Source organism: Phaethon lepturus, unplaced genomic scaffold (genome assembly GCF_000687285.1).
Source record: "Phaethon lepturus isolate BGI_N335 unplaced genomic scaffold, ASM68728v1 scaffold21850, whole genome shotgun sequence".
Classification (NCBI taxonomy): Eukaryota; Metazoa; Chordata; class Aves; order Phaethontiformes; family Phaethontidae; genus Phaethon; species Phaethon lepturus.
Genome location: NW_010511514.1, coordinates 40,921 through 58,224, shown reverse-complemented (window position 1 = coordinate 58,224; position 17,304 = coordinate 40,921). Strand labels below are relative to the sequence as shown.

Below are 17,304 nucleotides of genomic sequence, written 5' to 3'. Positions count from 1 at the left end.
TAACCACTTCACTGTCAAAAGCTGAGACTGAACTTTCACTTCAACGTCATTAATAAAGTGCCTTATGTAGACCCTTAAAACCATAACAATACAATATGCATAAAGTTCTTTTGCTTGCAAAATTAAAATTGATACATTTCTCAGAGGGAGAAATTTTCTCTCATGAAAAGAGAAAAAGATTGAGAGAAAAATATAGTTGAACTACTCTAATAGCTAATAGCATATGCTATTTCAGTTTTCTGTTTTATGTGATGTTCATTGTAGACCTTTATTGGCCTACAGGGAAAACTGCTAATATCTCTTCAGTCCAAAGTAACCCAAACCCTAGATATTCTTATGAAGAAAGTCAATAATAATATCTCCAGTAAGAACCTGTTAACAAAAAGTCCATGCATTCATCAGGTGTTTGCTTCTGCCAGCAAGCTACATGCAAGGAACACTTGTTATAATGACAGAATCTATGAAAACGAGGACCTGTTTGTAAATAAGTAAGTCTTCAGAAGGAACCTAAGCACTGGACACAGCAGTGATTTAGTATAATTTCACTTAAACTCTTATTTTTTTCCACTCACTAATCTTTTCTGTACATTTATGTCAGCTGTTAGCAGTATACAATGGAAGATGGGTGAGATTTTGTCTGTAAACCGCTCATTTGCCCTCGGGTCCAATGAACCTGTTCAAATCAGGACCTGGAAGTGAACATTTTGGGTGAGTTGTATATGCACACATTTGGGACTTCTGCTCCATAGCCTTTAGTTAGTATCTGGGGTCAGATATTTGCACTAAGGGAAGATGACCCTATTTTTACAAAGTCCAAAGAAAAAGCTACTGATATCAAAATTTACATCACCAAAACATCATAGTCCATTTTTAACTCTATTTCCAAATATTTTACCTAGTGAAAATTGCCCATTATGTACTTATCTAGATTTATCCTGAAATGAAGTCTTAGCTGTTTATGTGACTGACACTTTGAAATGTTCCAGATCCTCTTGTACATTGAAATACATTAACTCTTTTGCAGCTGGATAGCAATTAGAACTGGGAGAAATATTCTTCAAAGAAACGTATGAACTTTTGTTTGACTACAACTGTGAATTTGTTTAGATAATACTCCCAGTTCTAGCCACAAATTTTGCTATAAGTGGCTTGTTACTTTTTTCCAGAACTGTATTTATAGAAAAGAAACTTTGTCAGTATCCCATACCAATATATATATTCTTCTTCATACTGAAAAGAAGCATAAACTATGCTATCTTTAATATAACTTTGATTTTTGATCTAGGTAAGTGAGTAACAGTCCACAGATAGATATATATACATTTCATCACCCGAGATGAAAATGAACAGTTTGTGAATGCCTTATCAGGACAGTAACCACATTTGTTGTCATCAGTTCGGCTTTGTGGATCATTCACCTACAGTACAGCTGAACTCCCTGAATAAGTCATTTGCTACAAATAAGGTGCCTAGCTCATCTTGAAACTATGGTATCCTGAGGCCTAGAACAGACGATGTTTATCAAGGAGGACAAAGATTCCTCCAGCATCAGTCACTGAAGTACGAAATACTAGTAAGCACGTACTTTCAAAGGATGCTTTTTGAAATAAAATGTACAGCTAGTTATTTCAGTGAAATTAAATACTACATCCACACCCAATGGGAATCTCTGGCTCTGTTTAATTTCAAACAAACTCCAGCATGCAATGGAAGCGTGCAGAAGCACAACTATTTGCTGCTTGTCTTGTGGGTTTTGGCAGCTAAAACCTATTAAACAAAAAATAGTAAGTATCAACCTTCTCATCATAATAGTCAGTAAATAGGGCACAGAAAAAAATACTTTGCATAGACGTTTCTACCTAGAATTACACCATTTGAAATCATACGGCAGCCTTTCATTCAGCAAAATTTCAGTGACTTTACTATCACAGCAGCCACACAGGTTGCCTAAAATACCTGTTATAGCTGGAGAAAATAGCAAATATACAGAATATAGAGTGGAATTTCAAAATGTGATTATAAAAGGTGTTGGGGGGAGAATGTGGTTCCTTATACAATGATTGTACTTTGCTATCAATCATAACTGGATTCATGTTGCCATTGCAGAAAATGAGCATTATCATGCAATTTGAATTTGAGAAACTGTGCACTTTCTGGGTTTCAAGAATGGGTTGAGTGAAATGAGCAAAGGAAAGGATTAAAACCCTCTCTCCCAACATAAGCAGCCTCATAAAGTGAAAAGTCTAAGCATTCCATAGTGAAAGTGCTTTAGCCTTTACTTCCAATCCAGTTCCAAAACTTCTCCTTGTCCCTGGCTGGTCACTGTGAAAAGTTTTCTCTTTGGCTCCCTACTCCCTCAGGAAAGTTTTCTCTCTCTCTTTTGTTTTTCTTTTGCTTTTCCCCATGTTCAGGAGAAAGTGGCCCACATTTAAAAGCAAATTGGAAAAAAACAGGAGTTACATTCCACCACTGATCTGTCAAGAAATCCAGAGTTCTTGGCAGTCACAGTCAATGGAGTGGCTGGAACATCATATAATTTTGGGAGCAGCGTCATGGCTTTAATACAAGCATGATGTTTCGCGTTGTGCATGTAAAGCTCAAGGACTCAAAAGTATTCCAGCTGAAGAATTTGAGGGAATAAAAGAGCAAATTCTAAGCTCACCTACTGCTTATAAAGCAGAGATCATTCTGGAAAACTTCCAAAAGCTTGAGATAAAAGAAGGGTAATTCAGAGGGACAGTGTGTACTTGTGTTCTCAAAATTCCTCAGCTAATCAAATGCTTAGTTAATGTCTGTCTATACTTGAATGGAAGAAGAAACCAAACAGGATTTATACACAATTTTACCTGCTGAACATATTTCAGTTCATGATAGGCATGGAGGCTTTTCCAGTAATAAGTTTTTAAAAGATCTTTCTTGTTTGTTTTCTCTGGTTGTCCTTTTTTTCCTACTTCTCCATACTGAACGTAACTCAGACCCCTAAATCAAACAGGGCTTGACACATAAAAGTCAATAGCAACCTTTCCACTGGCATCATATTTTGCATCATGTTTTCAGCAATTTACACTTTTAGATTCCAAATTCTACGTGAATACTGCAGAGCTGGGAGCACTCAGAATTCCCCTCATTCAGGCTTTACCTGAACATACTGTGTCAACAAATGCTGCTCTATTAAAGAGAGGTGCAACTTAATGACAGCTATCTGTTACATCTGATAACCTTCATCTCCCACTGAGAAGGGTCAAAGAATGCCTAAAGCTTCTTAATCATAATGAAAAGCAGAAATAGTTTCTATCATAAAAGTATATAGTGTTGGGGGACACTTTCAGAGCAGCTTTTGTAAATAGGAATCAAGGTCACCTTGAGCTTGACACTGAGCTCTAACTTTCCTATTCAGTATACTGGGAGAAAACTAATCAAACTGAGTGCTTTTTGGTAGCATTCAGAACTCCAGCTTTCAGTTGGAGGTAGGAAATGCAGAACTGACAAAGGGGGGCAGAAGTATTTCCAACTGTTTGAAGCTCAACTGCAACTGCTGGGTTCAAGTCAGAAGAGTTGTATCCATTTTATCTGAATTGCTTTTGCCCATTCCTAGTGACCCTGTTTTAATATGCACTTATTTTCCCGTACTGCAGGACAACTAGAAACTTAACATCCCTCAGACAGCTTCGACAGCAAAGTGGTTAATGTTTGAAGAATGTGTCATTCTTTCCTTTGCCATGACATTGGGTTCTTATTGTACAACCCTGTACAGTACTTAGCAATATTTTTTAAAGATTTAAAAAGCAAAGAGTTACAAAACCATTTGCAATTAACTTGAAATAGAAAAGATAGCACTTTTTTTAAATCCCATTATATAGTACACCGTATAAATTACAGAGTATTCAAATGCATTAATGCATCTGGGTAACATTTATCAAATGTAATTTTTTCATTGTTGTTGGGGGGTTACTTTTTCCAGAGTTTTTTCTCTTTGTCCTAGACACCCCCATCTCCCCTTACTATCACGTATGACAGTGCTCCAGGTCTGAGACATTGCTGTTGCAGTATCGCATGTTGTTGGGGATGTGGCAGTCTGTGTAGTTAATGCCCCCGTTTGGGGTATAAATGGGCTGCAGTCTGAAATCTCCTTTAAGGAGCTGATCATTATTTAAGGAGACAATCTGGAAGCTGGTTTCCGTCATCTCCAGGATGGAGTTGTCCTTCTTGGTCCCTGCCTCACAGTAGTCATCTTTCCGACGGCCCCGGTTATATTTCCACTTCTGGGAGGTGTAACGCCCTTTTTTGTGCATGTGCCAGCAAAAAATGCTGAGCAGGACCACAAGGACAAATATCACTGCACCCCCAATCAACCCTGCCAGCAGAAATGGGGAGCCCAGGTTCTGAGAAGTCGTCTGCTCATGGCTGGAGGGGATGTTGCTGCCATTGCTCAAAAAGGAAGCCTTGGTTGTGGCTTCTGAACAGACAGTGTCTTCTCCGGTTCGGTAATTGTTATGAGTATCCAGTGGAACCAAACAAATCCGATAGGTGGATTTGGGCTCCAGATTCACCAAGCTTAAGTGTTGCTTCTCACCACTAACTATTCGCTCCTGAACAATTCCTCCTACCAGACTATGGCCCATTTTAACCCATGTGAGTTTATATGCCATCACGGTAAAAAGAGACATCCATTTAACTTGGATGCAAGTGTCATTCACAAAATGGATGGAGAGTTGAATCCGTTCAGATATCGGAGGTGTCACCCTTTCTCTGTCCTCCCTGTCAGGCACAGTGGGGAGTGTGGCTATGGTGGGAGTGAGAGGATTATATTTGCTACTTGGGGGAGGAACTGATGAGGTGGGAACTAACGTAGTTGGCATGGCTGTAGCTGGGACTGGGGTGATGATAAGTGGCAGACCTGGGGTGGTGGTGGGGCATGACAACATATTCATATTGAGCTCCCTGACTGCCATACCTCGGACCTGCTCTGGTCCCTGGCACATAAAACCCCGTACATTGATGGAAGCGGGAATGAATTTGAGCCATTCAGTGACCCACTTAATACTGCAGTCACACAACCAGGGATTATTCCTTACAGTGAGTTGCCTCAGGTTGTGGAGATTATCAAATACCCCCTTTACCAACATCCGAAGTTGATTGTTGGAAATATCAAGACGTTCCAGCTTGTGGAGGTTTGAAAAGGCTGTAAGCGGTATATGGGTTATCTGGTTGTCCTGCAAGTAGAGCCTTAGCAGATGTGTACCTGGAAGATCGGGAGGAGGGTAGGTCAGTGAATTCCGCACTATAGAGAATTCCTTGAGCTTGGAGAGGTGGCTGAAGGTGCCTTCAGCTATGCCTTTATTAGTAAGGAGATTGCCATCCACAATCAGACGCTCCAGACTTGTAAGATTCTGGAAGGCCAGGTCTGAAATGACAGCAATTCGGTTTTCATCTACTCGAAGTTCTTGTAAGTCCACCGGAAGGCCTACTGGTACGCTGCTTAAGTGATTCTTGGACAAGAACAGAAGCTTGAGGCTGATGGCTTCCCGGAATGCCCCATCCTCAACGCCAACAGTGGAGATGGAGTTGTCATCCAGGTGCAGCTCTTCCAGCTTCAAAAGCTGAGCAAGGGCAGCCCGAGAAATTGTCTGAATGTTGTTTTCCTGCAGGTGGAGAACCCTGACATTCTTGGGCAGGTTCATGGGGAATTCATCTAATTGGTTGCCATACAGGTAGACTGTGTGCACAGACTGGACATTGTGCAACTCTGCAGGAAATCCAGCATTATTAATTTGGTTATTATGGAGGTAGAGGACGGTTACACCCTCCGGTATCCCAAGAGGCACTGAGGTCAAGCTTCGCTCATTACAGTAGACAAAGTTTCGGTCACAGCGGCATACTTTTGGACACGCCAAAGTTTTGGAGACCTGCATGTAGAGCCCCAGGGAAAAGATAAGCCATGATTTCATGAGAACAGCCCAATCTGTGGGCCACATTCTAGTCCACAAACCCATTTCTAATTTAAAGAAATAAAGTACCAAAGTGTTAAGAACTAATAACAATAATAAAGCACAGGTAGCAAAATCTCAGGTTATTAAAATTAGCTTCTATTTATGTCCAGTGTTCAGGCCAGAGTTAAAGTCCTGCAGGCTAAGTATAAAATAATCCTTTTATAATTGGCCTACCTCCTACTTCTGATAAGAAAGCCACAGTCTTATTAGCCAGGGTTACAAAGTTTTTTGCCTTCCTCCATGTGTGCTGAAAGAAACAATAGCCGTCTTTGCCGGTGAGCAACAGGTTAATTTAAAGCTACCAAAAGTCGCCTGTGTACAAGTTGCTTGGAGGGAGAATATTTCCTTTCACTGAAGTCTGTTGGTGTTACACTCAGCTTTCTGAAGTCAGCAAATTCCTCATATCAGCTATCTGCCAGATCTGGCCTGCCTGTAAAAGAAAAGAGAAAAGAAAAAGCTGAATAGCACGAAATATTTAATAGGGAAGATCAAGCCCATTGGAAGACTATTCTAAGGCTGTGCTCTTTATGGCTTTCTGGAAAAAAGGCATTAATATTAAACATTAGCTTAATATTACTGTTAAATAGTCTTAAAATAGATTTCATGCAAAGTCATTGCAGTGATTGAAGGACTTTCAGTAACTGCAGTGAAGGCTAGATCTATCACATGTGTTTGCATATTGTACCTCCAATCTTTGTCCTCTCACAGTCTGTTTCAAATCTTAAAACTAAACCATTTTACAAACCTAAAGCTAAACCATTTAACTGGAAATTTTTGCTCAGGTATTTTTTTTCTTTTGCAGTACCACTGACTTCAGTGAATGCTATTCACTAACGCTTGACAGAGTAGACTCTGGGCTGTATTATTTAATCACACTCTGTGTTTTTTTCATTTCCTACCAGACTCTGGAATGTTCTGCTTCTATTTCTGCAATGCCATTATGTATATTCTCCACCTTAATGCACACTGCCAGATTATTGCACCTCACTACAATGAATTAGCTACTTATGAGGAAAGTCTTTTAAATAAGTATGGTAATCCACAAATAAAAGATAACCTGCTGTAAGGCATATATTTGCTAAAACGATCATCTTGATACTGTTTCTGATGTGAACTGTGCTGTCAACAGATTTCAGAATTAGCTTTCCACTAAATGAAATGGGCTCACATCTGCTAAGTTATTGTTTTAGGATATCAGCTCAGACTACAGCAGTTTTGCAAAAGAGCACTTTCTTTGAAAGCATAAAGGTTAGATGCTTCTTTTAATTATGCTACACAGTTGTCTGTGAACGGCTTCTCAAACAAATTTGTTAACTTTAGTTTAGGTGAGCTCTTTAATACATATTTTCATCTTTTAGGTGTACTTTTTAACTTTTACCTTCCCAGCTACTTTTTATTATTCATATCTGTAACCAAACAATTCTAATCTCTGAAGCATACAATGAAAGATACTGTATCATATGACATTATCTCGTCTTGTTATATGTTGTTTCCAATAACTGGAAAACAATGTTGTATTTTATATACTTGAACATAACGAAGGATATAAACCTTGACAAGTACTAAGCATGTGTCAGTCTCAAGGACTTGAACTGCAGTTACATAAGCACAGTATTTTTCCAGATTTTGTTGACCTAGATCAAAACTCATTGGCTGGGATTTCACTGAAACAGAGTTTCAGTGAACAGAAATCATGTTTTAAAAAAACTTCTCTGTTATTTAAGCAGTTTAAGCACCATCCAGGTAACTGAGAAAGAAAATTCAGGAATACATGAAAGCTTGTTCTTCTGCTACAGCTGTGCAGTTTATAACATGTCCCAAATGCTGCTTTGGGAACCTCGTGGACTGACAGCGTAGAAAGACTCTTGAGGAGTCAAACTATTATAAACTTGGAACTTTGCACTTGTAGATTACTATATTTATTTGGAGCATCATCAGGTATCAGCCTCAAGGCTAGAACAGTTGGAGATGAAAAGTGAGACCCTGAAAAGTCATGTAGCTTATCATTGTGATTTCAAGTGGTAAATGTAACTTTCCAGTAATGCAGCCTATACTTTGTGTTTTCCTTTGCTAGAAACAGTAAGATTAGCTACCCCACCGTTCAAAGTTTTCTCTCTTGCAGGCATATTTCAGTCAAGAGTGGTTTCTTTTCAATTATGTAAGATGACATAACACTGTAGAGAAACTCTAACAGGATTACACTCTAGCATGACCCTAAGTGTGACAGTTTATCCGCCTTTAATACGGCCTGGCTCCCATCTAGATCATACCGCTCTGATCCGTCATGACACTGCCTTTTTAAAATAAGAAAGGATGTGCAAAGTCTCCTCTGAGATGCTTGGGACCACAGAGAATAACAGCAGTTCTCTCACGCTCTTTCCATCGTCGGAGAGAGACAATCTATACCTCCTAACAGGGCCCATGCCCTGCACTGAACTCCTTCAATTCTAAGTCCAGTTGCTGATTAGGTTTTATTTGACTCCCGGGTATGACAGGAAGCGCAGCAGAGGGTGTGCAGCCACAGGCAGCTGCAGGTCCTGGTTTTCTGGGAATCTCCTAAGGAGGGAATGTCATATTAAAACTGATTTATGCACTCACCATATTCTAGGACTCTGCCCAGAGTACTTCTCACCTAGCTAAATGCGGCACCTGAATAAAAGATTTCAGTAATGATTCTAGTAAATTGGAACAAATACACAGCAATTCTCATTAGATATTACAAGTAAAAGAGCCTTAACTGGACAGTCATTTAAGCATATCAGCACTTCAGAAGCTGGCACTCTGGAGTTTATGTCTTTTTACTGTTACATGGATTTTGCCCTTAGAAGTCTGTTAAAACTTTCCTATTTTTTTCTCCCCTCATGATGATGAGAAAGAGAGTCCTTTTATTAATGCCAGTATCCTAATCTCCAGCTATCAGTCCTTGACAAACCAGCACTATAAAATTCGGTGCAGAAAATATGCTTTGGTAACTACAGTTGATTGTATTAAGCAAGAGCAAAAAGACAAATCTAACCAGATATTTATGACTTCAGGGTTGACTGTGGTGTGACAGAGGTAAGGAATGAGGAAGCAAAGATACAACTGAATGTGTTTATATAAATTATTTGAGAAACGCTTTACCTCAGTAATATTTTGCAACTGTTTAATAATAACTCATAGTGGTGGTCACAGTTGCAGTATTTTTCAGCAAATCTCAGAGACCCTAATGCAAAAGAGAGTTGTGTCGCTATGTTATAAATCTCTACCCCAAAGACATTACAAAGACTGAAGAGTTGAGCAACCTGCTTGATTTAAAAAACAAACTCTGTAAAGGAAAAACATCCTCAGCATATTCCAGAGAGCTGGAAAAGCTGAAACAGTTTGTTCTTTAGCAAATTGCCAACACTGAAGGCAGATGGAGTAATTGAGCTGTTTCCCCATCCCTGCCATGTTGGCTTCCTAAAGCAAGCTCTCTATTTTCAATATTCTTACAAGAACTGAACTGTGTCTCTCTGTGAATGAACTGATCATTTGCAGAAGTAGAATTTTGGAAGTGGAGGAGTTAAGGGCACTCAATAATCTTAGCCTTCATGATTGTAAATCTTGGGAATCAACTCATAAACTACAGATGGAGGTGACTTTACTTATTGTGAAACCAGGAATTCTGAAAACCAATCTAGGAAGCAAGGATGAGAGTAAGGGACTTTGTCATGGTTAACTTAAAATTAAAGAAATCAACAAGCAAATACCTCAGTAATAACACATCTGCCCATCACCACCTTAGTCACTTTTGTTTCTATTTCCTTACACTTGGTTTCTAGTATTTCTCACTATATCCTCCCTGGAGCACAAGCCATGTCTTCCAAGCGTCTGGTACATTTCCTGTGTAACTACAGCCAGGATATTAAATCCCATTAAGATTTAAGGAATGATACAATAAAATTGAGAAAAGCACAGTGAAACAGATGAGAACATATGCGCATATTTTAGGTGGTCATGTCTGAAAATTTGGCTTAGTGGCCTGAATTCCTGACATCAGTTGAAATGTTCCCTTTCATATTTTAAGAGGAATTTCTAATCAATGTTTTTATCTCACTGTCTTTTTTCAAACCTACCTTCTTTAAATACCCTTTTGGCAATGAACAATTCTGGCTTTGTATACTGGATAAAAATTTCAAATTTGTTTTTGTTCAACACTGCATCTGAACAGCTCCTTTTGGATATTTTGATTAAAAGTATTTAAAGGCTGAATCATCTGGCAACAAGTTGGGAAGGTAAAGGTTTTATTAATGTCCTGGTTTCAGCTGGGATAGAGTTAATTTTCTTCATAGAAGCTAGTATGAGGCTATGTTTTGGATTTGGGTTGAAAACAAAGTTGATAATATACCGATGGGTTTAGTTGTTGCTAAGCAGTCAAGGAGGGGTGTGCATGCAAATCTGGGAGAGGACACAGCCAAACTGGGCAAAGGGATATTCCATGCCATATGACGTCATGCTTAGTATATAAAGCTGGGGGAAGAACAAGGAAGCGGGGGGGCATTTGGGGTTATGGAGTTTCATCTTCCCAAGTAACCGTTACACATGATGGACCCCTGATTTCCTGGTGATGGCTGAACACCTGCCTGCTGATGGGAAGTAGTGAATGAACTCTTTGTTTTGCTTTGCTCTGCTTACATGTCCAGCTTTTGCTTTACTTATTAAGCTGTTTTTATCCAACCCATGAGTTTTTCTCAATTTTGCCCTTCCAATTCTCTCCTCCATCCCACCATGGGGGACTGAGCAAGCAGCTGTGTGGGGCTCAGTTGCTGGCTCAGGTTAAACCATGACAATTAGTCTCCCGTTCACTGGTCAGAATCATCCACACAACTTCAAGCTTTAGTCTCCCTCCTGTACACAGCCATGAAATAATTTAGCTACAATAAAAAAAATGCTTCAATAATTAATATATTACTGAAAATGCTACCCAATCATAAATTTGTGGTATCTAGGAAAAAACCCAAACAACCCACTAGCAGCCTGCTTATGGAACTCTTTCCTACCTCAGTGACCAATATTGCCTCAGTGGCTGTGTCTATGGTATCTAAAGAATCTCCAAACATGCATCCTCCCCACATTTCATGCTGCAGTCTTCCAAACATACAGTCCCAAATGTACCAGTCAAGGTCTCTGTGGCTGCCTGAGAACCTATTAATGTTCAGGGGAGATAACAGAGAATCAAGGGAAGAGATAACACACAGAGCACAGCCTGCAATATGAATACTTACAGCCCTATGTTACAAGCACAGGAGTTTTGTTGTGCTCTTGAAACGAGGTTGTCTGTTTTTATTAGTCTTCCCATGTCTTATATTACGGCTATTAATTTTTAGAGGGAATAAAATTAACAATGCTTTGCTATTCTTTCCTTCAAGGAATCCTGAAAATAATCAAAGTAAGATCCTAGGAATCCAAGTTTTTTCTCTGATATTCTAACTACTCAGCACCACTTTGCCTAGCAGTTCATCCATTTATCTGAACCTGAGTGCCATGCAACATAAATGGAAAGGCAAGCAAAACCAAAACCAAATGGTCATATCTACTCTTTTCACTACTACTAGCCAGTGACTCTCATTTAACACAAAATCATTCGGCATAAATCTTCTTGGCTTTACTGCAGACCAAGGTCATAATCAAGTCATAATCTTACTCTACATAATTGTAACATACAGTAAGTACAAGGCTGTTACGCCTGGAATTGAATGACAACCAGAAAACAAATCTAATTCCATTCATCTGAAACCTAGTACAGAGTTCCTAGTGCTCAAGAAAAATGTCCCTGTATTTCTATCATCTGGTAACAAAAATAATTGTGGAATAATACCTGCCAAATCCCTTTTTTTCCACATAAGAAGAGTTCACAACTACACATGAATGAACATCCTGCTTTTCTTTAACTGATTAGGAGCCTAAGGTGATGTTTACTGTATATGTTTCTCTATGAGTTACTTGGTTTTGAACTTGGTGTTGAAAATTTAATATAAGGCTATAATCTCTGCATCAAAGGCAGAAAGAAAATCACCCAAAGGGACCAAAATGCTTTTACAGAAAGCCCTGTTGCGTGCTTGCTGCTGTGGCTGCTTCGTACTTATGGGTGTGTATTATGTAAGAAGAAGAGGTAAGGAGGAAGAAAAAGAGGTGAAGAGGAAGAGGAGAAACCATCCTTGGTACCCTCTTCTAAAGTGAAAATTGATGTCAGGATAACAGTCAGTAGCTAGTACTGGAAGGAAACTTTAAAGTGTCTCTTTGCAATACTGTTAGCAAAATGATTCGGCAAATGTACACAAATGAGCTCTTCTCTCATGTATTCTTTTCTGCTCTGATCAGGATGGTTTTGGTTTTGCCTCTCAATTTTGCCTCTGCACTTATAATTATTCTCAAAAGCTCAGATCAGGCAGCCTGCTGGAGGCAAGTGAAGTGGATTTGGATCTGCCTTGGTGGATAAGAGTGGTACATCTTGCAACAATGGGTGTTAAAGATGTTATTTACCATCCTTCTCCCCCTTCTCTAACCTTTCGCTACTCCAAGCCTTTTACGTCTTAGCAGCTACGTTCCTGCAAATTATTAACCAGACACATTTCCCAGAAGGATGCAGGCTTCAGGAAATCCCTTTTTAAAAGGCATGATATTACAATCGACAAAAGTTTTGTCTTTGGAAATTCGGGTGGCGTACAGGTTCTTGACAGTCAACAGGAACCTGAGCGAGCCCAATGCCTGACCGCCAGGAGGGGGAGCCAAGGCAGCAGGAAACCTTCTCTCCCTGACTAAACAAATCAATGGATAAAAGTGGGACTCGTTTTCTTCTCACTTTGTCCGTACCCACACACATGCACACACCACTTCTCCACAGATGTCTGGGATAGCCAGTGATTTCTGGTTTGTTTGACAGCATCTCTGTTACATGCCTGACAAACTATTTCAGCACTATAGCACTTTGTTTCTGGGAAAATTCATATTTTTCTATTCTAATAATGAGCATTATTCTCAGATTGAATATGTGATTCGTGATTCAAGACTGTTCTTTACTTGTGAGTTACTGAAAAAATGCAGTTATTGCATAGGTATGAGGAGGCATGCAAAGGGGGGTGATGGTGAAGAGAGTCAGTCATGGAAAAAAAGAAAGAGGGTTTTGTAAGGGATACAGCTCAGTTACAGCAGATTTTTCTCCTTTTACAAATTAGTAGGAACCAGTGGCAGGACAAAAGAGAGAACAAACTACAAGACATAATCACTAGACTGACCACTGTACTCCAGGAAGCAGCTCTGTAATAGCTACAAGAACAATGGCATTAAAGCTTCAAGTGAGGCCATGAATTCAAGGCTGCCATTCATCCTGCCAGGCACTGTGCTGTGCCACACATCCTACTCATCTAGACTTGTCCGTAAGTGGGAGTTGAAGTGCCAAAGTTCAGATGTAGAGAATACAGTCTGCCTGGAATAATGTATATTCATTCCTGCATTTACTTTAACATTCACTTATGATAGAAGGAAGTTATTCGCAAAAGTTGATGTTGTATGACTTCATCAAGACCGCATCACTTGTGAAAATTAATAAATCTCTGAGGCCACAAACATTTGTGTTTCCATCCTTTGAGAAAAAAATTCACCTCTGCTCATGCACACAGACACCCTATAGGTTAATACAATTTTTTGTCATAGTCAATGTATGGCAAGGAATATGACTACTTTTAGTAATAAAACCCAGTATATCTCTTTCCACTTCAGAAACAAAAGACTATAGAACACCTAAAGGAAAACATCAAAGAAAAAGTGCATTTCCTACTGCAAGCTGCTTTAGTGGACACCGTTCTGCTATCCCTCCAAGTTTATCTTTTGGTTTGTCATACCACCCAGTCCAATCTGAATGCCTGTCTGCATGGATTAATCCTGCACAGACTTTTGCTATTGATCATTTATTGATCATTTCAACTTCTGGCAGAACCAGAAGGAGAGTTCTAGAAATGTAAAATTGCCACTAAGAGCTTCCTGTCTGTGGAGTCCTGAATTATAATGTAGTAATTGTCAAAAACAACTGTTTCAGCTAATTGTAGCTGTCAGAGTAAAAGGTAATGAAGACACACATCGCAAATTAAAAAGTAAAATCTTTAATTGCCTGCACAAGCAGGTAGGACTCCCTCATAGAACACAAGGGAGAGGGAAACGTGCAGAACTCCAGGTTTTTAACTAGTGCGATCTTCTGAGTTGTGTAGAACTTCAAGACTACAAGCACAAAGTCATTGATAGCCAAAGCATCTGTTTATAAGGAAATATCCCTGCTTTCATTATAAAATTGCTGATTGTTGAAAATTTACTCCAGATGGTGACCATCATGATATTTTCACTCCCGTAGGCAAAGAAGAACAGATGATCACCTCCAGGACTCATATTAAATGGAGTATTGCACCTACTAGCAAGGGCTATTGGTGTCTTTATTAACCTTCCCCCAAGGCCTTGTCTAATTTTTCACCAGTCTACTGCTGCTCTGTTCAAAACTTAACAAATTTGTCAAAAGATGAGAATGATCAATTTAGCATGGTGGTGAATTAATTCCCTAGTCTTTCATCCCCAAAGAACGGATCTCATATCTTAAGTGAAATAGTTTTGATGGATCTCATATAGGACTCCATAAACTCAGCAGTGTACTATGTGATGATGTAAAGCTGAGAAAGTTGGAAAAGGCAGATGAAAAGAATCTTACATGAGGAGCTATCTGGAACGTTTCAACAAAATGCATTTTTATTAAAATATATGATTTCACTGAAGCCAAAATGTTCCATGGAGATTTGTCAGTTTTGATTATGTTTTCAATAGGAAATGTGCCTGAGGTCCAATGCTTTCTGATCATTTATGACCAGAGGCAGATAGAGAAAAAAGGATAGAGGAAGAGTAAAAAATTAACCTTTTTACCCCAAAAGGAAAGATTTAATACAAATTAATTTCATGAAAGCATTCATAAAAGGGTGTTTACATACCACATTTTAGAACTGTGAAAGCTGTTGTGGAATTATCTGCCTCTGGACAGCTGTACTTAACGTGGTAAAAGGAAAAGAAAGATATTCTTTGTTTGTTTTCTTGACCCTTTTCCAGTGGGCTTACAGCTTTCTGTGACAAAAATGTCAGACATGTCTGTCTGAGAAAAACTAGTAATACTAAACTAATTTAAAATAATTCCCCTTTCAGAACACAAATATTCTGTATTGTGTTTAGCATAATGCATTTTGTACTAGGAAAAAATGAAGCCAACCTGCTGTTTCTTTGTAAGCGAATTGGTCCCTACCTATAAATTATTCTACACTATGAAGCAAACAGTTTGCTTTTATCTAGAGATATGTGGGCAGCCTGGCAAAATGTCTGTGGATAATTTGAAAAAGCTGCTTTTAGTGACCTAAGTGACTAAACATTGCTTCTGTGGAGACAACATCTTGACACATTTTTAATGTGCTGCATGGTGCTGCATCATTGGTGAGATTCTGCATGGTGTCACATTGCCTTGTGGGGGGTCATTCATTTAGCATCTTAGGCAAATGAGCGTGGGCTGCCATGTTCTTATTTTCCTTATTTGTAGCATATGGCCCAGGGAGAAAATACAGCACTAGCTGCCCCTCAACCTCTCAGGCACCTTGACATAAATAAAGCTGAAAGTATCATCATACGTTCATCTTTCCAACAAAGTCAGATGGAGATCTCTCCTTCCCCGTTTAATATTACTCAGCTTGCTGCTCCTTCACAGTGCTAAGAACTGCTCCATAAACACTCTTAAGGAGCTATGATGAAAGATTTAATAAAGTTGTTTGCACCCTAACTGCTTCAGAAAACCTGTTATGTATGGTGTAGTCACTTAAGGGACCACTGAACAAAAGATGTTCCCCAGCTAGAGAACAAATCTTGTTTACATGACACAGCCCATGTAACAGGCAAACAGAAGGTTATCAAACAAATTTTTTAAGTCGTTGCCATCAGATAGCCAGTTAACAGACAAGGGGAAAGATATTAAAATGATGGATGAAGAATGTACAGCTAAGCCTCTAAAATCCTTATTCAGCTAAATAGCTGAGTTATTTATCAACTGTACAATATCTCAGCATCAATAGTGCCTGACAAGGGTCTGGGGATCTGGATTTGTTATCTTTTTCCAGCGATCCAATTATACTTTTCTGTATGCACAGATGGAGAAAGGGTAATATGCTCACGACTCCAGGAATGATACTAGAGCACTTCATACAGGAAACACCTTGTGCTCCCACATTTCATCAGAATAAAAAATTTTATTTTACAGCAATATACAACACTAAAGATACAGCAGTAACTATTTTATAGCTGTACACAAACATCCAGCATGTGGTGGCATTCTTTCAAAATCCACTGTTTACCTGGACATCAGTGGAACCAGTGATATCACTTAGAGTACAGAGAGTAAAGAAACACCAGAGGCAGTTGGGGAGAGCGGTTTCCCAAGGATATGGACCATTTATGGATTTTTTTTTTTCCCCAGTTAATTTTGTTTGGTTTTGCCATTCATTTTTCGCTCATTTGCATTCAGGATTCCAATAACGTTGTATGATAATAACTGTTTTCAGTGAGAAGGTCCTGCTGTCCCTTTTCAGTACTGATGGCCAAGCACATAGCCTAAGAATGCACACATCTGAGGAATAAAAGGATTGAGGAAAACATGATAGGTGGTGGGATTAAAGAATTTGTTTGGCGCAATGGAGATGTGAATCCCCAAGTCCTGATTCTAACAGACAGCAAAGTTTTTTGGCACATTGCTCTGGTTTGGTTCTCCTTTAGTAAAAGGGTACAATACTACCTTTCCGCAGCTGTCATTCAGATTATCCATTTAACTTCAAAGTTCTTTGAGAAAGGGAGGCTGCATGGGACTGCACATTACTTAACATAGGGCAGATTCAGTTTTAGCTACAAGTAGAAATAAGAACAAGCTAGAAATAGTAAATAGACATTTCTAACCCAGTGATTCTCAGCCATGGAATTAAAACCACAAGAAGATCATGAGAGGTCTTAAGGGATCACAAAGTAATAAATAAAGGCAGTGTCAGCCAGCAAAAGCATTGCTCCTGCAGGATGAAGTACAGATTACGTGTTTAAACACTGGCTGCAACAGTTTACATCAACCAGGGAACTACTAGCTACCTTTAATTTCTGGCAGCAGCTTAGTTCCCTGGGGAAGAAAAGACAGCAGAAAAAGAAATTGTGTTTACATCCGCAGCTATGATTAAAGTCACTTCTCAGTCGTCCTTCCTTGAAGGCACAGAGATGCTACCAACGCAAGGGGTGCACAAAG

At 39.1% G+C, this 17,304-nt stretch overlaps 1 protein-coding gene across 1 annotated transcript; it reads right to left on the bottom strand.

The window, feature by feature from the left end:
* Positions 1-3,320: 3,320 nt before the first annotated feature.
* Positions 3,321-6,414, bottom strand: FLRT2 (fibronectin leucine rich transmembrane protein 2). Its single transcript, XM_010284272.1, has one exon. It carries the CDS (start codon positions 5,991-5,993, stop codon positions 4,005-4,007), a length of 1,989 nt encoding a protein of 662 aa, XP_010282574.1. The 5' UTR covers positions 5,994-6,414; the 3' UTR covers positions 3,321-4,004.
* Positions 6,415-17,304: the final 10,890 nt, after the last annotated feature.